At 48.5% G+C, this 25,735-nt stretch overlaps 1 protein-coding gene across 1 annotated transcript in view; it reads right to left on the bottom strand.

Moving 5' to 3' along the window:
- Positions 1-25,735, bottom strand: part of LOC128684568 (uncharacterized) — a 247,377-nt gene that overhangs the window by 42,033 nt on the left and 179,609 nt on the right. The window contains exons 4-5 of the mRNA XM_070095846.1: positions 10,515-10,661; positions 9,751-9,901 (exon numbers count right to left, since the gene is read on the bottom strand). Of these exons, the coding sequence (XP_069951947.1) occupies positions 9,751-9,901; positions 10,515-10,661 (298 nt within the window). The remainder of the gene's footprint in view (positions 1-9,750; positions 9,902-10,514; positions 10,662-25,735) is intronic.

Raw genomic sequence — 25,735 nt, 5'->3', positions numbered from 1 at the left:
GCACTGCTGCCTGACCATGAAGGTAGCACCACCAGCACTGCTTCCTGGCCATGCAGGTAGCACCACCAGCACTGCTTCTGGAACAGTAACACCGTGCAGGTAGCACCGCCAGCACTGCTGCCTGACCATGAAGGCAGCACCACCAGCACTGCTACGTGACCATGCAGGTAGCATCACCAGCGCTGCTGCCTGACCATGCAGGTAGCACCACCAGTACTGCTACCTGACCATGCAGGTAGCACCACCAGCATTGCTGCCTGATTATGCAAGAAGCACCACCAGCACTGCTGCCTGACCATGCAGGTAGCGCCATCAGCACTGCTTTTGGAACAGTAACACAGTGCAGGTAGCACCACTAGCGCTGCTGCCTGACCATGAAGGTAGCACCACCAGCACTGCTGCCTGACCAAGCAGGTAGCACCACGAGCACTGCTTCTGGAACAGTAACACCGTGCCGGTAGCACCACCAGCACTGCTGCCTGACCATGCAGGAAGCATCACCAGCACTGCTGCCTGACAATGAAGGTAGCACCACCAGCACTGCTGCCTGACCATGCACGCAGCATCACCGGCACTGCTGCCTGACCATGCATGTAGCATCACCAGCACTGCTGCCTGACCATGAAGGTAGCACCAACAGCACTGCTGCCTGACCATGCAGGTAGCACCACCAGCACTGCTGCCTGACCATGAAGGTAGCACCACCAGCACTGCTTCCTGACCATGCAGGTAGCACCACCAGCACTGCTTCTGGAACAGTAACACCGTGCAGGTAGCACCGCCAGCACTGCTGCCTGACCATGAAGGTAGCACCACCAGCACTGCTGCCTGACCATGCAGGTAGCACCACCAGCACTGCTGACTGACCATGCAGGTAGCACCACCAGCACTGCTGCCTGATCATGAAGGTAGCAACACCAGCGCTGCTTCCTGACCATGCAGGTAGCACCACCAGCACTGCTTCTGGAACAGTAACACCGTGCAGGTAGCATCACCAGCACTGCTGCCTGACCATGCATGTAGCATCACCAGCACTGCTGCCTGATCATGAAAGTAGCATCACCAGCACTGCTGCCTGACTATGAAGGTAGCATCACCAACACTGCTGCCTGACCATGAAGGTAGCACCACCAGCACTGCTGCCTGACCATGAAGGTAGCATCACCAGCACTGCTGCCTGACCATGAAGGTAGCATCACCAGCACTGCTGCCTGACCATGAAGGTAGCATCACCAGCACTGCTGCCTGACCTTGAAGGTAGCATCACCAGCACTGCTGCCTGACCATGAAGGTAGCACCACCAGCACTGCTGCTTGACCATGAAGGTAGCATCACCAGCACTGCTGCCTGACCATGAAGGTAGCATCACCAGCACTGCTGCCTGACCATGCAGGTAGCACCACCAGCACTGCTGCTTGACCATGCAGGTAGCATCACCAGCACTGCTGCCTGACCATGCAGGTAGCATCACCAGCACTGCTGCCTGACCATGCAGGTAGCACCACCAGCACTGCTGCCTGACCATGCAGGTAGCATCACCAGCACTGCTGCCTGACCATGCAGGTAGCATCACCAGCACTGCTGCCTGACCATGCAGGTAGCATCACCAGCACTGCTGCCTGACAATGAAGGAAGCATCACCAGTACTGCTGCCTGACAATGAAGGTAGCACCACCAGCACTGCTGCCTGACCATGCAGGTAGCATCACCAACACTGCTGCCTGACCATGCAGGTAGCACCACCAGCACTGCTGCTTGACCATGAAGGTAGCATCACCAGCACTGCTGCCTGACCACGAAGGTAGCATCACCAGCACTGCTGCCTGACCATGAAGGTAGCATCACCAGCACTGCTGCCTGACCATGCAGGTAGCATCACCAGCACTGCTGCCTGACCATGCAGGTAGCACCACCAGCACTGCTGCTTGACCATGCAGGTAGCACCACCAGCACTGCTGATTGATCATGAAGGTAGCATCACCAGCACTGCTGCCTGACCATGCAGGTAGCATCACCAACACTGCTGCCTGACCATGCAGGTAGCACCACCAGCACTGCTGATTGATCATGAAGGTAGCATCACCAGCACTGCTGCCTGACAATGAAGGTAGCACCACCAGCACTGCTGCCTGACCATGCAGGTAGCATCACCAGCACTGCTGCCTGACCATGCAGGTAGCACCACCAGCACTGTTGCTTGATCATGAAGGTAGCATCACCAGCACTGCTGCCTGACCATGAAGGTAGCATCACCAGCACTGCTGCCTGACCATGCAGGTAGCACCACCAGCACTGCTGCTTGACCATGCAGGTAGCATCACCAGCACTGCTGCCTGACCATGCAGGTAGCACCACCAGCACTGCTGCTTGACCATGCAGGTAGCACTACCAGTACTGCTGCCTGACCATGCAGGTAGCATCACCAGCACTGCTGCCTGACCATGCAGGTAGCATCACCAGCACTTCTGCCTGACCATGCAGGTAGTATCAGCAGCACTGCTGGTTGACCATGCAGGTAGCAGTACCAGCACTGCTGCCTGACCATGCAGGTAGCATCACCAGCACTGCTGCCTGACCATGCAGGTAGCATCACCAGCACTTCTGCCTGACCATGCAGGTAGCATCACCAGCACTGCTGCCTGACCATGCAGGTAGCATCACCAGCACTTCTTCCTGACCATGCAGGTAGCATCACCAGCACTGCTGCTTGACCATGCAGGTAGCACTACCAGTACTGCTGCCTGACCATGCAGGTAGCATCACCAGCACTGCTGCCTGACCATGCAGGTAGCATCACCAGCACTTCTGCCTGACCATGCAGGTAGCATCACCAGCACTGCTGCCTGACCATGCAGGTAGCATCACCAGCACTGCTGCCTGACCATGCAGGTAGCACCACCAGCACTGCTGCCTGACCATGAAGGTAGCACCACCAGCACTGCTGCCTGACCATGCAGGTAGCATCACCAGCACTGCTGCCTGACCATGCAGGTAGCACCACCAGCACTGCTGCCTGACCATGAAGGTAGCACCACCAGCACTGCTGCCTGACCATGCAGGTAGCACCACCAGCACTGCTGCCTGACCATGAAGGTAGCACCACCAGCACTGCTGCCTGACCATGCAGGTAGCATCACCAGCACTGCTGCCTGACCATGCAGGTAGCACCACCAGCACTGCTGCTTGACCATGCAGGTAGCATCACCAGCACTGCTGCCTGACCATGCAGGTAGCATCACCAGCACTGCTGCCTGACAATGCAGGTAGCATCACCAGCACTGCTGCCTGACCATGCAGGTAGCATCACCAGCACTGCTGCCTGACCATGCAGGTAGCATCACCAGCACTGCTGCCTGACCATGCAGGTAGCATCACCAGCACTGCTGCCTGACCATGCAGGTAGCATCACCAGCACTGCTGCCTGACCATGCAGGTAGCATCACCAGCACTGCTGCCTGACCATGCAGGTAGCATCACCAGCACTGCTGCCTGACCATGCAGGTAGCATCACCAGCACTGCTGCCTGACCATGCAGGTAGCACCACCAACACTGCTGCTTGACCATGCAGGTAGCAGTACCAGTACTGCTGCCTGACCATGCAGGTAGCATCACCAGCACTGCTGCCTGACCATGCAGGTAGCATCACCAGCACTGCTGCCTGACCATGCAAGTAGCATCACCAGTACTGCTGCCTGACCATGCAGGTAGCATCACCAGCACTGCTGCCTGACCATGCAGGTAGCACCACCAGCACTGCTGCCTGACCATGCAGGTAGCATCACCAGCACTGCTGCCTGACCATGCAGGTAGCATCACCAGCACTGCTGCCTGACCATGCAGGTAGCATCACCAGCACTGCTGCCTGACCATGCAGGTAGCATCACCAGCACTGCTGCCTGACCATGCAGGTAGCACCACCAGCACTGCTGCCTGACCATGAAGGTAGCACCACCAGCACTGCTGCCTGACCATGCAGGTAGCACCACCAGCACTGCTGCCTGACCATGAAGGTAGCACCACCAGCACTGCTGCCTGACCATGCAGGTAGCATCACCAGCACTGCTGCCTGACCATGCAGGTAGCATCACCAGCACTGCTGCCTGACCATGCAGGTAGCACCACCAGCACTGCTGCCTGACCATGAAGGTAGCACCACCAGCACTGCTGCCTGACCATGCAGGTAGCATCACCAGCACTGCTGCCTGACCATGCAGGTAGCATCACCAGCACTGCTGCCTGACCATGCAGGTAGCACCACCAGCACTGCTGCCTGACCATGCAGGTAGCATCACCAGCACTGCTGCCTGACTATGCAGGTAGCATCACCAGCACTGCTGCCTGACCATGCAGGTAGCATCACCAGCACTGCTGCCTGACCATGCAGGTAGCACCTCCAGCACTGCTGCCTGACCATGAAGGTAGCACAACCAGTACTGCTGCCTGACCATGCAGGTAGCACCACCAGCACTGCTGCCTGACCATGCAGGTAGCATCACCAGCACTGCTGCCTGACCATGCCGGTAGCACCACCAGCACTGCTGCCTGACCATGAAGGTAGCACCACCAGTACTGCTGCCTGACCATGCAGGTAGCACCACCAGCACTGCTGCCTGACCATGCAGGTAGCACCACCAGCACTGCTGCCTGACCATGAAGGTAGCACCACCAGCACTGCTGCCTTACCATGCAGGTAGCACCAGCAGCACTGCTGCTTGACCATGCAGGTAGCATCACCAGCACTGCTGCCTGACCATGCAGGTAGCACCACCAGCACTGCTGCTTAACCTTGCAGGTAGCATCACCAGCACTGCTGCCTGACCATGCAGGTAGCACCACCAGCACTGCTGCCTGACCATGAAGGTAGCATCACCAGCACTGCTGCCTGACCATGCAGGTAGCATCACCAGCACTGCTGCCTGACCATGCAGGTAGCAGTACCAGTACTGCTGCCTGACCATGCAGGTAGCATCACCAGCACTGCTGCCTGACCATGCAGGTAGCATCACCAGCACTGCTGCCTGACCATGCAGGTAGCACCACCAGCACTGCTGCTTAACCATGCAGGTAGCAGTACCAGTAATGCTGCCTGACCATGCAGGTAGCATCACCAGCACTGCTGCCTGACCATGCAGGTAGCATCACCAGCACTGCTGCCTAACCATGAAGGTAGCACCACCAGCACTGCTGCCTGACCACGCAGGTAGCATCACCAGCACTGCTGCCTGACCATGCAGGTAGCATCACCAGCACTGCTGCCTGACCATGCAGGTAGCACCACCAACACTGCTGCTTGACCATGCAGGTAGCAGTACCAGTACTGCTGCCTGACCATGCCGGTAGCATCACCAGCACTGCTGCCTGACCATGCAGGTAGCATCACCAGCACTGCTGCCTGACCATGCAGGTAGCATCTCCAGCACTGCTGCCTGACCATGCAGGTAGCACCACCAACACTGCTGCTTGACCATGCAGGTAGCAGTACCAGTACTGCTGCCTGACCATGCAGGTAGCATCACCAGCACTGCTGCCTGACCATGCAGGTAGCATCACCAGCACTGCTGCCTGACCATGCAGGTAGCATCACCAGCACTGCTGCCTGACCATGAAGGTAGCACCACCAGCACTGCTGCCTGACCATGCGGGTAGCATCACCAGCACTGCTGCCTGACCATGCAGGTAGCATCACCAGCACTGCTGCCTGACCATGCAGGTAGCACCACCAGCACTGCTGCCTGACCATGCAGGTAGCATCACCAACACTGCTGCCTGACCATGCAGGTAGCACCACCAGTACTGCTGCCTGACCATGCAGGTAGCACCACCAGCACTGCCGCCTGACCATGAAGGTAGCACCACCAGTACTGCTGCCTGACCATGCAGGTAGCATCACCAGCACTGCTGCCTGACCATGCAGGTAGCACCACCAGCACTGCTGCCTGACCATGAAGGTAGCACCACCAGCACTGCTGCCTTACCATGCAGGTAGCACCAGGAGCACTGCTGCTTGACCATGCAGGTAGCATCACCAGCACTGCTGCCTGACCATGCAGGTAGCACCACCAGCACTGCTGCTTGACCTTGCAGGTAGCATCACCAGCACTGCTGCCTGACCATGCAGGTAGCACCACCAGCACTGCTGCCTGACCATGAAGGTAGCATCACCAGCACTGCTGCCTGACCATGCAGGTAGCATCACCAGCACTGCTGCCTGACCATGCAGGTAGCAGTACCAGTACTGCTGCCTGACCATGCAGGTAGCATCACCAGCACTGCTGCCTGACCATGCAGGTAGCATCACCAGCACTGCTGCCTGACCATGCAGGTAGCACCACCAGCACTGCTGCTTAACCATGCAGGTAGCAGTACCAGTACTGCTGCCTGACCATGCAGGTAGCATCACCAGCACTGCTGCCTGACCATGCAGGTAGCATCACCTGCACTGCTGCCTGACCATGAAGGTAGCACCACCAGCACTGCTGCCTGACCATGCAGGTAGCGTCACCAGCACTGCTGCCTGACCATGCAGGTAGCATCACCAGCACTGCTGCCTGACCATGCAGGTAGCACCACCAACACTGCTGCTTGACCATGCAGGTAGCAGTACCAGTACTGCTGCCTGACCATGCCGGTAGCATCACCAGCACTGCTGCCTGACCATGCAGGTAGCATCACCAGCACTGCTGCCTGACCATGCAGGTAGCATCACCAGCACTGCTGCCTGACCATGCAGGTAGCACCACCAACACTGCTGCTTGACCATGCAGGTAGCAGTACCAGTACTGCTGCCTGACCATGCAGGTAGCATCACCAGCACTGCTGCCTGACCATGCAGGTAGCATCACCAGCACTGCTGCCTGACCATGCAGGTAGCATCACCAGCACTGCTGCCTGACCATGAAGGTAGCACCACCAGCACTGCTGCCTGACCATGCGGGTAGCATCACCAGCACTGCTGCCTGACCATGCAGGTAGCATCACCAGCACTGCTGGCTGACCATGCAGGTAGCACCACCAGCACTGCTGCTTGACCATGCAGGTAGCAGTACCAGTACTGCTGCCTGACCATGCAGGTAGCATCACCAGCACTGCTGCCTGACCATGCAGGTAGCATCACCAGCACTGCTGCCTGACCATGCAGGTAGCATCACCAGCACTGCTGCCTGACCATGAAGGTAGCACCACCAGCACTGCTGCCTGACCATGAAGGTAGCAGTACCAGTACTGCTGCCTGACCATGCAGGTAGCATCACCAGCACTGCTGCCTGACCATGAAGGTAGCACCACCAGCACTGCTGCCTGACCATGAAGGTAGCAGTACCAGTACTGCTGCCTGACCATGAAGGTAGCAGTACCAGTACTGCTGCCTGACCATGCAGGTAGCATCACCAGCACTGCTGCCTGACCATGAAGGTAGCACCACCAGCACTGCTGCCTGACCATGCAGGTAGCACCACCAGCACTGCTGCCTGACCATGCAGGTAGCATCACTAGCACTGCTGCCTGACCTTGAAGGTAGCATCACCAGCACTGCTGCCTGACCATGAAGGTAGCATCACCAGCACTGCTGCCTGACCATGCAGGTAGCACCACCAGCACTGCTGCCTGACCATGAAGGTAGCACCACCAGCACTGCTGCCTCACCATGCAGGTAGCATCACCAGCACTGCTGCCTGACCATGCAGGTAGCACCACCAGCACTGCTGCCTGACCATGCAGGTAGCATCACCAGCACTGCTGCCTGACCATGCAGGTAGCATCACCAGCACTGCTGCCTGACCATGCAGGTAGCATCACCAGCACTGCTGCCTGACCATGCAGGTAGCACCACCAGCACTGCTGCCTGACCATGAAGGTAGCACCACCAGCACTGCTGCCTGACCATGCAGGTAGCACCACCAGCACTGCTGCCTGACCATGAAGGTAGCACCACCAGCACTGCTGCCTGACCATGCAGGTAGCATCACCAGCACTGCTGCCTGACCATGCAGGTAGCATCACCAGCACTGCTGCCTGACCATGAAGGTAGCACCACCAGCACTGCTGCCTGACCATGCAGGTAGCACCACCAGCACTGCTGCCTGACCATGCAGGTAGCATCACCAGCACTGCTGCCTGACCATGCAGGTAGCACCACCAGCAATGTTTCTGGAACAGTAACACCGTGCAGGTAGCACCACCAGCACTGCTGCCTGACCATGCAGGTAGCACCACCAGCACTGCTGCCTGGCCATGCAGGTAGCACCACCAGCACTGCTGCCTGACCATGCAGGTAGCATCACCAGCACTGCTGCCTGACCATGCAGGTAGCACCAGCAGCACTGCTACCTGACCATGCAGGTAGCACCACCAGCACTGCTGCCTGACCATGCAGGTAGCACCACCAGCACTGCTACCTGACCATGCAGGTAGCATCACCAGCACTGCTGCCTGACCATGCAGGTATCATCACCAGCACTGCTGCCTGACCATGCAGGTAGCATCACCAGCACTGCTGCCTGACCATGAAGGTAGCACCACCAGCAATGTTTCTGGAACAGTAATGAGGTGTGATGCGAGGTAGGGGAGGAGAGCAGCTCTAGTGCCTTGGATCAAGAGCTGTCCTCCATCATCAGGGCACATCTTCTACCTCCGTCCAGACAATATATGTAATAACTTCACGTGTTTTTTACACGTTAACTTCTACTCACATTACGTGTGATCTACCAGACTGTTGGTGACCTGAGGTTGATCTTAGAAGTGAGCTGAGGTTGATCTTAGAAGTGAGCTGAGGTTGATCTTAGAAGGGACCTGAGGTTGATCTTAGAAGTGACCTGACGTTGATCTTATAAGTGGCCCGAGGTTGATCTTAGAAATGACATGAGGTTGATCTTAGAAGTGACATGAGGTTGATCTTAGAAATGACATGAGGTTGATCTTAGAAGTGACATGAGGTTGATCTTAGAAGTGACCTGAGGTTGAACTTAGAAGTGATCTGAGGTTGATCTTAGAAGTGACCTGAGGTTGATCTTAGAAGTAACCTGAGGTCGATCTTAGAAGTGACCTGAGGTTGACCTTAGAAGTGACCTGAGGTTGACCTTAGAAATGACCTCAGGATGACCTTAGAAGTGACCTCAGGTTGACCATAGAAGTGACCTAAGGTTAACCTTAGAAGTGACCTGAGGTTGACCTTAGAAGTGACCTCAGGCTGATCTTAGAAGTGACCTGAGGGTGATCTTAGAAGCGACCTGAGGGTGATCTTAGAAGTGACCTGAGGTTGACCTTAGAAGTGGGCTGAGGGGCGCAATACCAACCTGCTATGACCGCTTTGGCAGGGGTGTTGTACTGACCTGCTATGACTGTCATGGCAGGGGTGCTATACTGACCTATTATGACTGCCATGGCAGGGGCGCCATACCAACCTGATATGACCGTCATGGCAGGGGTGCTATACTGACACACTATGACCGGCATAGCAGGGGTGCTATACTGACTACTATGACTGTCATGGCAGGAGTGCTATACTGACCTTCTATGACTGTCATGGCAGGGGTTCTATAATGACCTACTATGTCATGGCAGGGGTGCTATACTGACCTACTATGACTGTCATGGCAGGGGTTCTATACTGACCTACTATGTCATGGCAGGGGTTCTATACTGACCTGCTATAATTGTTATGGCAGGGGTGCTACACTGACCTGCTATGACTATCATTGACTGGGTGTCATACCGAACTGCTATGACTATCATGGCAGAAGTACCATACTGACCTGCAATGTCTGGCATGACGGAGGTTCGACCCCGCAGGATGAGTGCCGTGTTCCTGCAGAAGAGGTTCTCGCCCAGTCCTGGCTGCCCACGGTGCCTGAAGGTGCCAGTGTGGGCCAGGTGGTTGACCCATGCCTGAGCCTGGCGACACAGCTGCCAAGGAAGGGGGGCGAGAGCACAGGTGGTTCAGTGTGGCACTTCAGCACCGGTATGTGTGCGTGTGTGTTTTCCTGATTGTACTCAGAATCGAAACAAGGGTAAAATTGCTAGATAATATCTTAAAATCAACACTCTGAGTGGCAAAGATGTTGGAATGAACACTCTGAGTGGCAAAGATGTTGGAATGAACACTCTGAGTGGCAAAGATGTTGGAATGAACACTCTGAGTGGCAAAGATGTTGTAATGAACACTCTGAGTGGCAAAGATGTTGTAATGAACACTCTGAGTGGCAAAGATGTTGTAATGAACACTCTGAGTGGCAAAGATGTTGTAATGAACACTCTGAGTGGCAAAGATGTTGGGATGAACACTCTGAGTGGCAAAGATGTTGGGATGAACATTCTGAGTGGCAAAGATGTTGGGATGAACATTCTGAGTGGCAAAGATGTTGGGACGAACACTCTGAGTGGCAAAGCAATGACTGAAAAAATGCCAGATATACGAAATGACAGCTCAGTATTGACATCTAAAGTGACAGGAGAATGATGGGTGATTGACGAGTGAGTGACAGGTGAATGAGGAGTGAGTGACATTTGAGTGACATACCTCACTGGAGAGTCTGAGGGGTGCCGCTGAGTGCCTGGCACGGTAGATGTTGTGAGCTCTGAGACAGGACCTGATGAACTCACTATCACCCCAGCATGGCTCCGGCTCAGCTACCCGAGGCGCTACCACCGGCCGGAGAGACGCTATCTGCTGGTACAATAATGTATGTAACTATATGCTGGTACAACAATGTTTGTAACTATCTGCTGGTACAATAATGAATGTAACTATATGCTGGTACAACAATGTATGTAACTATCTGCTGGTACAACAATGTATGTAATTATCTGCTGGTACAACAATGTATGTAACTATATGCTGGTACAACAATGTATGTAACTATATGCTGGTACAACAATGTATGTAACTATATGCTGGTACAACAATGTATGTAACTATATGCTGGTACAACAATGTATGTAACTATATGCTGGTACAACAATGTATGTAACTATATGCTGGTACAACAATGTATGTAACTATCTGCTGGTACAATAATGTATGTAACTATCTGCTGGTACAATAATGTATGTAACTATCTGCTGGTACAATAATGTATGTAACTATCTGCTGGTACAACAATGTATGTAACTATCTGCTGGTACAATAATGTATGTAACTATCTGCTGGTACAATAATGTATGTAACTATCTGCTGGTACAATAATGTATGTAACTATATGCTGGTACAACAATGTATGTAACTATATGCTGGTACAACAATGTATGTAACTATATGCTGGTACAATAATGTATAACTATATGCTGGTACAATAATGTAACTATATGCTGGTACAATAATGTATGTAACTATCTGCTGGTACAATAATGTACGTAACTATCTGCTGGTACCACAATGTATGCAACTATCTGCTGGTACAATAATGTATGTAACTATCTGCTGGAACAATAATGTACGTAACTATCTGCTGGTACAACAATGTAACTATCCGCTGGTACAACAATGGATGTAACTATCTGCTGGTACAACAATGTATGTAGCTATCTGCTGGTACAATAATGTATGTAACTATCTGCTGGAACAATAATGTACGTAACTATCTGCTGGTACAACAATGTAACTATCCGCTGGTACAACAATGGATGTAACTATCTGCTGGTACAACAATGTAACTATCCGCTGGTACAACAATGGATGTAACTATCCGCTGGTACAACAATGGATGTAACTATCTGCTGGTACAACAATGTAACTATCCGCTGGTACAACAATGGATGTAACTATCTGCTGGTACAACAATGTATGTAACTATCTGTTGGTACAACAATGTATGTAACTATCTGCTGGTACAACAATGTAACTATCCGCTGGTACAACAATGGATGTAACTATCTGCTGGTAAAACAATGTATGTAACTATCTGTTGGTACAACAATGTATGTAACTATCTGCTGGTACAACTATGTAACTATCTGCTGGTACAACAATGTATGTAACTATCTGCTGGTACAACAATGTATGTAACTATCCGCGGGTACAATAATGTATGTAACTATCTGCTGGTGCAACAATGTATGTAACTATCTGCTGGTACAACAATGTAGGTAACTATCTGCTGGTACAACAATGTATGTAACTATCTGCTGGTACAACAATGTATGTAACTATCTGCTGGTACAACAATGTATGTAACTATCTTCTGGTACAATAATGTAACTACCTGCTGGTACAAAAATGTATGTAACTATCTGCTGGAACAACGATGTATGTAACTATCTGCTGGTACAACAATGTGTGTAACTATCTGCTGGTACAAGAATGTGTGTAACTATCTGCTGGTACAACAATGTATGTAACTATCTGCTGGTACAACAATGTATGTAACTACCTGCTGGTACAATAATGTAACTACCTGCTGGTACAACAATGTATGTAACTATCTGCCGGTACAACAATGTATGTAACTATTTGCTGGTACAGCAATGTATGTAACTATCTGCTGGTACAACATTGTATGTAACTATCTGCTGGTACAACAATGTATGTAACTATCTGCTGGTACAACAATGTATGTAACTATCTGCTGGTACAACAATATGTGTAATTATCTGCTGGTACAACAATGTATGTAACTATTTGCTAGTACAACAATGTATGTAACTATCTGCTGGTACAACAGTGTATGTAACTACATGCTGGCACAACAATGTATGTAACTATCTGCTGGTACAATAATGTATGTAACTATCTGATGGTACAAAAATGTATCTAACTATCTGCTGGTACAACAAAGTATGTAACTATCTACTGGTACAATAATATATGTAACTATCTGCTGGTACAACAATGTATGTAGCTATCTGCTGGTACAACAATGTATGTAACTATCTGCTGGTACAACAAAGTAACTATCTGCTGGTACAATAATGTATGTAACTATCTGCTGGTACAAAAATGTAACTATCTGCTGGTACGACAATGTATGTAACTATCTGGTGGTAGAATAATGTATGTAACTATCTGCTGGTACAACAATGTATGTAACTATCTGCTGGTACAACAATGTATGTAACTATCTGCTGGTACAACAATGTATGTAACTATCTGCTGGTACAACAATGTATGTAACTATCTGCTGGTATAACACTGTATATAACTATCTGTTGGCACAACAATGTATGTAACTATCTACTGGTACAACAATGTATGTAACTATCTGCTGGTACAACAATGTATGTAACTATCTGCTGGTACAACAATGTAACAATCTGCTGTTACAACAATGTAACTACCTGCTGGTACAATAATGTAACTACTTGCTGGTACAACAATGTATGTAACTATCTGCTGGTACAACAATGTAACTACCTGCTGGTACAATAATGTAACTACTTGCTGGTACAGTAATGTAACTACTTGCTGGTACAGTAATGTAACTACTTGCTGGTACAACAATGTACGTAACTAACTGCTGGTACAACAATGTAACTACCTGCTGGTACAATATTGTAACTACCTGCTGGTACAATAATGTAACTACTTGCTGGTACAACAATGTATGTAACTATCTGCTGGTACAACAATGTATGTAACTATCTGCTGGTACAAGAATGTATGTAACTATCTGTTGGTACAACAATGTATGTAACTATCTGCTGGAACAACAATGTATGTAACTATCTGCTGGTACAACAATGTATGTAACTATCTGCTGGTACAATAATGTATGTAACTATCTGCTGGTACAACAATGTATGTAACTATCTGCTGGTACAATAATGTATGTAACTATCTGTTGGTACAACAATGTATGTAACTATCTGCTGGTACAACAATGTATGTAACTATCTGCTGGTACAACAATGTATGTAAATACTTGCTGGTACAATAATGTATGTAACTATCTGCTGGTACAACAATGTATGTAACTATCTGCTGGTGCAACAATGTATGTAACTATCTGCTGGTACAACAATGTATGTAAATACTTGCTGGTACAATAATGTATGTAACTATCTGCTGGTACAACAATGTATGTAACTATCTGCTGGAACAACAATGTGTGTAACTATCTGCTGGTACAACAATGTATGTAACTATCTGCTGGTACAACAATGTATGTAACTACCTGCTGGTACAATAATGTATGTAACTATCTGCTGGTACAACAATGTATGTAACTATCTGCTGGTACAATAATGTATGTAACTAACTGCTGGTCCAACAATGTGTGTAACTATCTGCTGGTACAACAATGTATGTAATTATCTGCTGGTACAACAATGTATGTAACTACATGCTGGTACAACAATGTATGTAACTATCTGCTGGTACAACAATGTAGCTACCTGCTGGTACAACAATATATGTAACTACCTGCTGGTACAACAATGTATGTAACTATCTGCTGGTACAACAATATATGTAACTACCTGCTGGTACAACAATGTATGTAACTATCTGCTGGTACAACAATGTATGTAACTATCTGCTGGTACAACAATGTAGCTACCTGCTGGTACAACAATATATGTAACTACCTGCTGGTACAACAATGTATGTAACTATCTGCTGGTACAACAATATATGTAACTACCTGCTGGTACAACAATGTATGTAACTATCTGCTGGTACAATAATGTATGTAACTACCTGCTGGTACAACAATGTATGTAACTATCTGCTGGTACAACAATATATGTAACTACCTGCTGGTACAACAATGTATGTAACTATCTGCTGGTACAACAATGTATGTAACTATCTGCGGGTACAACAATGTATGTAACTATCTGCTGGAACAACAATGTGTGTAACTATCTGCTGGTACAACAATGTATGTAACTATCTGCTGGTACAACAATGTATGTAACTACCTGCTGGTACAATAATGTAACTACCTGCTGGTACAACAATGTATGTAACTATCTGCTGGTACAACAATGTATGTAATGATTTGCTAGTACAACAATGTATGTAACTACCTGCTGGTACAATAATGTAACTATCTGCTGGTACAACAATGTATGTAACTATCTGCTGGTACAACAATGTATGTAACTATCTGCTGGTACAACAATGTATGTAACTATCTGCTGGTACAACAATGTGTGTAACTATCTTCTGGTACAACCATGTGTGTAATTATCTGCTGGTACAACAATGTATGTAACTATCTGCTGGTACAACAATGTATGTAACTATCTGCTGGTACAACAATGTGTGTAACTATCTTCTGGTACAACCATGTGTGTAATTATCTGCTGGTACAACAATGTATGTAACTATCTGTTGGTACAACAATGTATGTAACTATCTGCGGGTACAACAATGTATGTAACTATCTGCTGGTACAACAATGTATGTAACTATCTGCTGGTACAACAATGTGTGTAACTATCTGGTGGTACAGCAATGTGTGTAACTATCTGCTGGTACAATAACGTGTGTAACTATCTGCTGGTACAACAATGTATGTAACTATCTGCTGGTAGAATAATGTATGTAACTATCTGCTGGTACAACAATGTATGTAACTATCTGCTGGTACAACAATGTATGTAACTATCTGTTGGTACAACAATGTATGTAACTATCTGCGGGTACAACAATGTATGTAACTATCTGCTGGTACAACAATGTATATAACTATCTGCTGGCACAACAATGTATGTAACTATCTGCTGGTACAACAATGTATGTAAGTATCTGCTGGTACAACAATGTATATAACTATCTGCTGGTACAAGAATGTATGTAACTATCTGCTGGCACAACAGTGTATGTAACAATCTGCTGGTACAACAATGTATGTGACTATCTGCTGGCACAACAATGTATGTAACAATCTGCTGGTACAACAATGTATGTAACAATCTGCTGGTACAACAATGTATGTAACTATCTGCTGGTACAACAATGTATGTAACTACCTGCTGGTACAACAATGTATGTAACTATCTGCTGGTACAACAATGTATGTAACTATCTGCTGGTACAACAATGTATGTAACTACCTGCTGGTACAACAATGTAACTATCTGCTGGTACAACAATGTATGTAACTATCTGCTGGTACAACAATGTATGTAACTACCTGCTTGTACAATAATGTAACTATCTGCTGGTACAACAATGTATGTAACTATCTGCTGGTACAACAATGTATGTAACTATCTGCTGGTACAACAATGTATGTAACTATCTGCTGGTACAACAATGTATGTAACTACCTGCTGGTACAACAATGTAACTATCTGCTGGTACAACAATGTATGTAACTATCTGCTGGTACAACAATGTATATAACTATCTGCTGGTACAACAATATATGTAACTATCTGCTGGTACAACAATGTATATAACTATCTGCTGGCACAACAATGTATGTAACTATCTGCTGGTACAACAATGTATATAACTATCTGCTGGTACAACAATATATGTAACTATCTGCTGGTACAACAATGTATGTAACTATCTGCTGGTACAACAATGTATGTAACTATCTGCTGGTACAACAATGTATGTAACTATCTGCTGGTACAACAATGTATGTAACTATCTGCTGGTACAACAATATATGTAACTATCTGCTGGTACAACAATGTATGTAACTATCTGCTGGTACAACAATATATGTAACTACGACCAATAACCTTCACTAATACAAGGTACATAACCCATCATGCTTTGCACAACTACGATCTTCCTGCAAGCACAGGTAAATGTCATCCATCTCTGGACAAACGTTGTATCAACAACAAAAAGGCAAGACATATATGCAACAGTTAGGTATCTTTATTTCGAAACGTTTCGCCTACACAGTAGGCTTCTTCAGTCGAGTACAGAAAAGTTGATAGAAGCAGAAGAGACTTGAAGACGATGTAATCAGTCCATCACCCTTAAAGTTTTGAGGTGGTCAGTCCCTCAGTCTGGAGAAGACCATTGTCGGTATTTTATACCATTTTAATGTTCAACGAAAAGGCACAATACCATGACTGGAACAATATATATATAACACGTACATAGGAGAGAGAAGCTTATGGCGACATTTCGATCCGACTTGGACTATTTACAAGTCACAATAATACACTGGCTCCTTCACCTTCGTTTGTTAGTGTGACTTGTCAATGGTCCAAGTCGGATCTAAACGCCGTCATAAGCTTCTCTCTCCTTTGTGCGGGTTATTTGTGTAAACACTGAATCAAGATGAAATAAATTATTATTATTATTATTAACTGTAAGAAAGTACAGTTAAGAGTGTCTCTCCCACGAGCGTGCTCACGTTCGAAACGTTGGCCAAAGATGTTTTACTCCTCTTCCGTCATGGCTACACTAAATCTATCGACTAGTTTTTTTTTCAGGTGAGGTGTACCTTCTCTCCCTACCAGCGACAACAGACGCAGGTTCTGATCCCCCTTGATCTTCATATATACATTAAAGTACGTTAAAAGGTTCAGACCCTCCGCTACACTTCCTACCCACCCTCCGTGTTGTCCCAATCCTTTTAAGTAAACACTTTCAGATTGCCGACTAAAACGATCAGACACTTTGTGCCGCACACTGATGCCATTACATCTATACTTCTGAGGAAATGATACCATCTTTTACCTCTTCACGCTCTCCTGCCCAAGTTAAAGCCTCGGCTGGCGCGGGAATATATCTGTATATTAAGATATGTAAGGCCGTTGAGTAGCAGATAATATAGCCAGGACGGTGGGCCATAACTGCTATAAATACTGCGGGTGGTTGAGAGAGGCGAGGCAAGTTAAATAAATATAGCTTAGCTGGACACAGTAGTCTCGAGGTGCGCAACACACACCAGTTCTGCCAGGCGTGTGGGAAATGTGTCGGTTGTTGTATCAATTTAACAGCCTATTGGCTACACGAGGGTCATTACAGTCTGTCAGCTACACGAGGGTCATTACAGTTTGTCAGCTACACGAGGGTCATTACAGTTTGTCAGCTACACGAGGGTCATTATGACTGCATTGCAACTGAACACACACACACACACACACACAGGAGAGATGGGGGGACATAATAACGACATACAAAATACTGAGAGGAATTAACAAGGTGGACAAAGACAGGATGTTCCAGAGATTGGACACAGTAACAAGGGGACACAGTTGGAAGCTGAAGACACAGATGAATCACAGGGATGTTAGGAAGTATTTCTTCAGCCACAGAGTAGTCAGTAAGTGGAATAGTTTGGGAAGCGATGTAGTGGAGGCAGGATCCATACATAGTTTTAAGCAGAGGTATGATAAAGCTCACGGTTCAGGGAGAGTGACCTAGTAGCGACCAGTGAAGAGGCGGGGCCAGGAGCTAGGACTCGACCCCTTCAACCTCAACTAGGTGAGTACAACTAGTTGAGTACACACACACACACACACACACACACACACACACACACACACACACACACACACACTCACTCACCCACACACACACACACACACACACACACACACACACACCCACACACACACACACACACACACACGCCATCAAAGTGCCTGTGTGGACACTCGTACACAAAGTGTGAGGTGTGAGACATGGGGGGGGGAGGTAGAAGCACACCTGATGAACCGTAATTAGGAGCAGGTGCAGGTGGAGGAAACAGGGGCCGTATCAGGTGATGGTTGTGCTGGCACCATGCCAGCAAGGTGGCACCCCACGTTGTTGTTGTTGTTGTTGGTGGTGGTGGTAGTGTGTGTCCTGTACAGTGATACAGCTTTTGGCTCACCCTGTTCCTTGCACTTCACGGTCCATTCTGTCAAACCCTCAGAGTACATTTTACGTCCTGATCATGTTTCACCCCTCTACGCTATTTATATTTAGTTTCCTAAGTCTTCTCACAGCTCACTCCTCGGAGCTCTGAGGCTAGCTGTCTTGCCGGCCTTTGGACAGTCTCCAGAGTCTTTAAAAAAAAATTCTGAGCAGGTGTGTATGTGGTGACAGGACTGCGTAATATATATGACAGTGTAGCGTAATCTATGCTAGATCTAAAGCATTTATGTAGAGTATTGAAATTATATTTCCTAAGGTACATGTTGAGGTATTGTTCATTCCCAGTGAGAAGAGGCACTGAAAGTGATGAAATAAACTAGGAGAGTACTGAGAGAGACAAGTGAGGTGTCTAGGAGAGTACTGGGAGACACAAGTGTGGTGTCTAGAAGGAGAGTACTGAGACACAAGTGAGGTGTCTAAAAGGAGAGTACTGGGAGACACAAGTGAGGTGTCTAGAAGGAGAGTACTGAGACACAAGTGAGGTGTCTAAAAGGAGAGTACTGGGAGACACAAGTGAGGTGTCTAGAAGGAGAGTATTGGGAGACACAAGTGAGGTGTCTAGAAGGAGAGTACTGAGACACAAGTGAGGTGTCTAAAAGGAGAGTACTGGGAGACACAAGTGAGGTGTCTAGGAGAGTACTGGGAGACACAAGTGAGGTGTCTAGGAGAGTACTGGGAGACACAAGTGAGGTGTCTAGAAGGAGAGTACTGAGACACAAGTGAGGTGTCTAAAAGGAGAGTACTGGGAGACACAAGTGAGGTGTCTAGAAGGAGAGTACTGAGACACAAGTGAGGTGTCTAAAAGGAGAGTACTGGGAGACACAAGTGAGGTGTCTAGAAGGAGAGTATTGGGAGACACAAGTGAGGTGTCTAGAAGGAGAGTACTGAGACACAAGTGAGGTGTCTAAAAGGAGAGTACTGGGAGACACAAGTGAGGTGTCTAGAAGGAGAGTATTGGGAGACACAAGTGAGGTGTCTAGAAGGAGAGTACTGGGAGACAAGTGAGGTGTTTAGGAGGAGTGTACTGGGAGACACAAGTGAGGTGTCTAGAAGGAGAGTACTGAGACACAAGTGAGGTGTCTAAAAGGAGAGTACTGGGAGACACAAGTGAGGTGTCTCGAAGGAGAGTATTGGGAGACACAAGTGAGGTGTCTAGAAGGAGAGTACTGGGAGACAAGTGAGGTGTTTAGGAGGAGTGTACTGGGAGACACAAGTGAGGTGTCTAGAAGGAGAGTACTGGGAGACACAAGTGAGGTGTCTAGAAGGAGAGTACTGGGAGACACAAGCGAGGTGTCTAGGAGGAGAGTACTGGGAGACACAAGTGAGGTGTCTAGGAGGAGAGTACTGGGAGACACAAGTGAGGTGTCTAGGAGGAGAGTACTGGGAGACACAAGTGTGGTGTCTAGAAGGAGAATACTGGGAGACACAAGTGAGATGTCTAGAAGGAGAGTACTGGGAGACACAAGTGAGGTGTCTAGGAGGAGAGTACTGGGAGACGCAAGTGAGGTGTCTAGAAGGAGAGTACTGGGAGATACAAGTGAGGTGTCTAGGAGAGTACTGGGAGACACAAGTGTGGTGTCTAGAAGGAGAATACTGGGAGACACAAGTGAGATGTCTAGAAGGAGAGTACTGGGAGACACAAGTGAGGTGTCTAGAAGGAGAGTACTGGGAGACGCAAGTGAGGTGTCTAGAAGGAGAGTACTGGGAGATACAAGTGAGGTGTCTAGGAGAGTACTGGGAGACACAAGTGAGGTGTCTAGAAGGAGAGTACTGGGAGACACAAATGAGGTGTCTAGAAGGAGAGTACTGGGAGACACAAATGAGGTGTCTAGAAGGAGAGTACTGGGAGACACAAGTGAGGTGTCTAGAAGGAGAGTACTGGGAGACACAAATGAAGTGTCTAGAAGGAGAGTACTGGGAGACACAAGTGAGGTGTCTAGAAGGAGAGTACTGGGAGACACAAGTGAGGTGTCTAGAAGGAGAGTACTGGGAGACGCAAGTGAGGTGTCTAGAAGGAGAGTACTGGGAGACACAAGTGAGGTGTCTAGAAGGAGAGTACTGCGAGACACAAGTGAGGTGTCTAGAAGGAGAGTACTGGGAGACACAAGTGAGCTGTCTAGAAGGAGAGTACTGGGAGACACAAGTGAGGTGTCTAGAAGGAGAGTACTGGGAGACACAAGTGAGGTGTCTAGAAGGAGAGTACTGGGAGACACAAGCGAGGTGTCTAGGAGGAGAGTACTGGGAGACAAGTGAGGTGTCTAGGAGGAGAGTACTGGGAGACACAAGTGAGGTGTCTAGAAGGAGAGTACTGGGAGACACAAGTGAGGTGTCTAGGAGGAGAGTACTGGGAGACACAAGCGAGGTGTCTAGGAGGAGAGTACTGGGAGACACAAGTGAGGTGTCTAGGAGGAGAGTACTGGGAGACACAAGTGAGGTGCCTAGAAGGAGAGTACTGGGAGACACAAGTGAGGTGTCTAGAAGGAGAATACTGGGAGACACAAGTTAGGTGTCTAGGAGGAGAGTACTGGGAGACACAAGTGAGGTGTCTAGAAGGAGAGTACTGGGAGACACAAATGAGGTGTCTAGAAGGAGCGTACTGGGAGACACAAATGAGGTGTCTAGAAGGAGAGTACTGGGAGACACAAGTGAGGTGTCTAGAAGGAGAGTACTGGGAGATACAAATGAGGTGTCTAGGAGAGTACTGGGAGACACAAGTGAGGTGTCTAGAAGGAAAGTACTGGGAGACACAAGTGAGGTGTCTAGAAGGAGAGTACTGGGAGACACAAGTGAGGTGTCTAGAAGGAAAGTACTGGGAGACACAAGTGAGGTGTCTAGAAGGAGAGTACTGGGAGACACAAGTGAGGTGTCTAGAAGGAGAGTACTGGGAGATACAAATGAGGTGTCTAGGAGAGTACTGGGAGACACAAGTGAGGTGTCTAGAAGGAGAGTACTGGGAGACATAAGTGAGGTGTCTAGAAGGAGAGTACTGGGAGACACAAGTGAGGTGTCTAGAAGGAGAGTACTGGGAGACACAAGTGAGGTGTCTAGAAGGAAAGTACTGGGAGACACAAGTGAGGTGTCTAGAAGGAGAGTACTGGGAGACACAAATGAAGTGTCTAGAAGGAGAGTACTGGGAGACACAAGTGAGATGTCTAGAAGGAAAGTACTGGGAGACACAAGTGAGGTGTCTAGAAGGAGAGTACTGGGAGACACAAGTGAGGTGTCTAGAAGGAGAGTACTGGGAGAGACAAGTGAGGTGTCTTGGAGGAGAGTACTGGGTGACACAAGTGAGGTGTCTAGAAGGAGAGTACTGGGAGACACAACTGAGGTGTCTAAAAGGAGAGTACTGGGAGACACAAGTGAGGTGTCTAGGAGGAGAGTACTGGGAGACACAAGTGAGGTGTCTAGAAGGAGAGTACTGGGAGACACAAGTGAGGTGTCTAGAAGGAGAGTACTGGGAGACACAAGTGAGGTGTCTAGAAGGAGAGTACTGAGAGACACAAGTGAGGTGTCTAGAAGGAGAGTACTGGGAGACACAAGTGAGGTGTCTAGAAGGAGAGTACTGGGAGACACAAGTGAGGTGTCTAGAAGGAGAGTACTGGGAGACACAAGTGAGGTGTCTAGAAGGAGAGTACTGGGAGACACAAGTGAGGTGTCTAGAAGGAGAGAGTATTGGGAGACACAAGTGAGGTGTCTAGAAGGAGAGAGTATTGGGAGACACAAGTGAGGTGTCTAGGAGGAGAGTACTGGGAGACACAAGTGAGGTGTCTAGGAGGAGAGTACTGGGAGACACAAGTGAGGTGTCTAGGAGGAGAGTACTGGGAGACACAACTGAGGTGTCTAGAAGGAGAGTACTGAGAGACACAAGTGAGGTGTCTAGAAGGAGAGAGTATTGGGAGACACAAGTGAGGTGTCTAGGAGGAGAGTACTGGGAGACACAAGTGAGGTGTCTAGAAGGAGAGTACTGGGAGACACAAGTGAGGTGTCTAGAAGGAGAGTACTGGGAGACACAAGTGAGGTGTCTAGAAGGAGAGTACTGGGAGACACAAGTGAGGTGTCTAGGAGGAGAGTACTGGGAGACACAAGTGAGGTGTCTAGAAGGAGAGTACTGGGAGACACAAGTGAGGTGTCTAGAAGGAGAGTACTGGGAGACACAAGTGAGGTGTCTAGAAGGAGAGTACTGGGAGACACAAGTGAGGTGTCTAGAAGGAGAGTACTGGGAGACACAAGTGAGGTGTCTAGAAGGAGAGTACTGGGAGACACAAGTGAGGTGTCTAGGAGGAGAGTACTGGGAGACACAAGTGAGGTGTCTAGAAGGAGAGTACTGAGAGACACAAGTGAGGTGTCTAGAAGGAGAGAGTATTGGGAGACACAAGTGAGGTGTCTAGAAGGAGAGTACTGGGAGACACAAGTGAGGTGTCTAGGAGGAGAGTACTGAGACACAAGTGAGGTGTCTAGAAGGAGAGTACTGGGAGACACAAGTGAGGTGTCTAGAAGGAGAGTACTGGGAGACACAAGTGAGGTGTCTAGGAGGAGAGTACTGAGACACAAGTGAGGTGTCTAGAAGGAGAGTACTGGGAGACACAAGTGAGGTGTCTAGAAGGAGAGTATTGGGAGACACAAGTGAGGTGTCTAGGAGGAGAGTACTGGGAGACACAAGTGAGGTGTCTAGAAGGAGAGAGTATTGGGAGACACAAGTGAGGTGTCTAGAAGGAGAGTACTGGGAGACACAAGTGAGGTGTCTAGGAGGAGAGTACTGAGACACAAGTGAGGTGTCTAGAAGGAGAGTACTGGGAGACACAAGTGAGGTGTCTAGAAGGAGAGTACTGGGAGACACAAGTGAGGTGTCTAGAAGGAGAGTACTGGGAGACACAAGTGAGGTGTCTAGAAGGAGAGTACTGGGAGACACAAGTGAGGTGTCTAGGAGGAGAGTACTGAGACACAAGTGAGGTGTCTAGAAGGAGAGTACTGGGAGACACAAGTGAGGTGTCTAGAAGGAGAGTACTGGGAGACACAAGTGAGGTGTCTAGAAGGAGAGTACTGGGAGACACAAGTGAGGTGTCTAGGAGGAGAGTACTGGGAGACACAAGTGAGGTGTCTAGAAGGAGAGTACTGGGAGACACAAGTGAGGTGTCTAGAAGGAGAGTAGAAGGAGATTGGGAGACACAAGTGAGGTGTCTAGAAGGAGAGTATTGGGAGACACAAGTGAGGTGTCTAGGAGGAGAGTACTGGGAGACACAAGTGAGGTGTCTAGAAGGAGAGTACTGGGAGACACAAGTGAGGTGTCTAGAAGGAGAGTACTGAGAGACACAAGTGAGGTGTCTAGAAGGAGAGTATTGGGAGACACAAGTGAGGTGTCTAGAAGGAGAGTATTGGGAGACACAAGTGAGGTGTCTAGGAGGAGAGTACTGGGAGACACAAGTGAGGTGTCTAGAAGGAGAGTACTGAGAGACACAAGTGAGGTGTCTAGAAGGAGAGTATTGGGAGACACAAGTGAGGTGTCTAGAAGGAGAGTATTGGGAGACACAAGTGAGGTGTCTAGAAGGAGAGAGTATTGGGAGACACAAGTGAGGTGTCTAGAAGGAGAGTATTGGGAGACACAAGTGAGGTGTCTAGAAGGAGAGTACTGGGAGACACAAGTGAGGTGTCTAGAAGGAGAGTACTGAGAGACACAAGTGAGGTGTCTAGAAGGAGAGTACTGGGAGACACAAGTGAGGTGTCTAGAAGGAGAGTATTGGGAGACACAAGTGAGGTGTCTAGAAGGAGAGTATTGGGAGACACAAGTGAGGTGTCTAGGAGGAGAGTACTGGGAGACACAAGTGAGGTGTCTAGAAGGAGAGTACTGGGAGACACAAGTGAGGTGTCTAGAAGGAGAGTACTGAGAGACACAAGTGAGGTGTCTAGGAGGAGAGTACTGGGAGACACAAGTGAGGTGTCTAGAAGGAGAGTACTGGGAGACACAAGTGAGGTGTCTAGAAGGAGAGTACTGAGAGACACAAGTGAGGTGTCTAGAAGGAGAGAGTATTGGGAGACACAAGTGAGGTGTCTAGAAGGAGAGTATTGGGAGACACAAGTGAGGTGTCTAGGAGGAGAGTACTGGGAGACACAAGCGAGGTGTCTAGGAGGAGAGTACTGGGAGACACAATGCCTGGTGTTCTGTCTTTCCAACAGTGAACACGACTCAACACTTGTCTGGGTTCACCTTCAGTGTAAACTTTTCTAACCACTCTTGCTGCTCGTTCAAGTCTTCATCAATTCTCCTCCGTTCTTAGTTTTCTCATTAGTTTCACGGCCCCTCAGTCTTGAAGTAGTAATGAGGTAGTCAGTCTGCAAGATAATGTAGGTAAGATTCATTTCCCTCTGACATACTCATAAATACTGATGCTTAGGGAGCCCCACTCCTTATCTTTCCCCATCCTGATATACCACTTAGATGTCTCTCCTCGTCTTGAGTTTATTAAGTATTGCTTATTCCAGAGGAGCACCTGGCTGTGCCCACCTTCCTGCTTAACTTGCTGGTGAATCCATTTCTGGTGTAATGTCGCGTGATATTTCTTGAAGTGCCAGTGGAGTGTTTTGTGGCGATGCATTTTATGTGCTCTGTCTCCTGTCTCCTCGGTCTCCTCGGTCTCCTCGGTCTCGGTCTCCCTGTTCTCCTCGGTTTCCTCGGTCTCCCTGGTCTCCTCGGTCTTCTCGGTCTCCTCTGCCAGTATCCCTGGCCATCACACACTTCACTGCCCACTATAAACATTGAGAAACGGTACACGCTCACACCAGCATCGATCTGTCATCCAACCGCACACACACACACACACACACACACACACACACACACGCGCGCGCGCGCGCGCATACACACAAGTAAACATACTAGAAATAACAGGAACTACAGAGAACGCAACTTAAGGAAGGCTAAACTGGAAGAAGTTACTGGAGAACTCCCTGGACACGCATCAGGGACA

This window comes from Cherax quadricarinatus, chromosome 4 (genome assembly GCF_038502225.1).
Source record: "Cherax quadricarinatus isolate ZL_2023a chromosome 4, ASM3850222v1, whole genome shotgun sequence".
In the NCBI taxonomy this organism is placed as follows: Eukaryota; Metazoa; Arthropoda; class Malacostraca; order Decapoda; family Parastacidae; genus Cherax; species Cherax quadricarinatus.
This window is presented reverse-complemented; position numbering and strand designations above follow the sequence as displayed.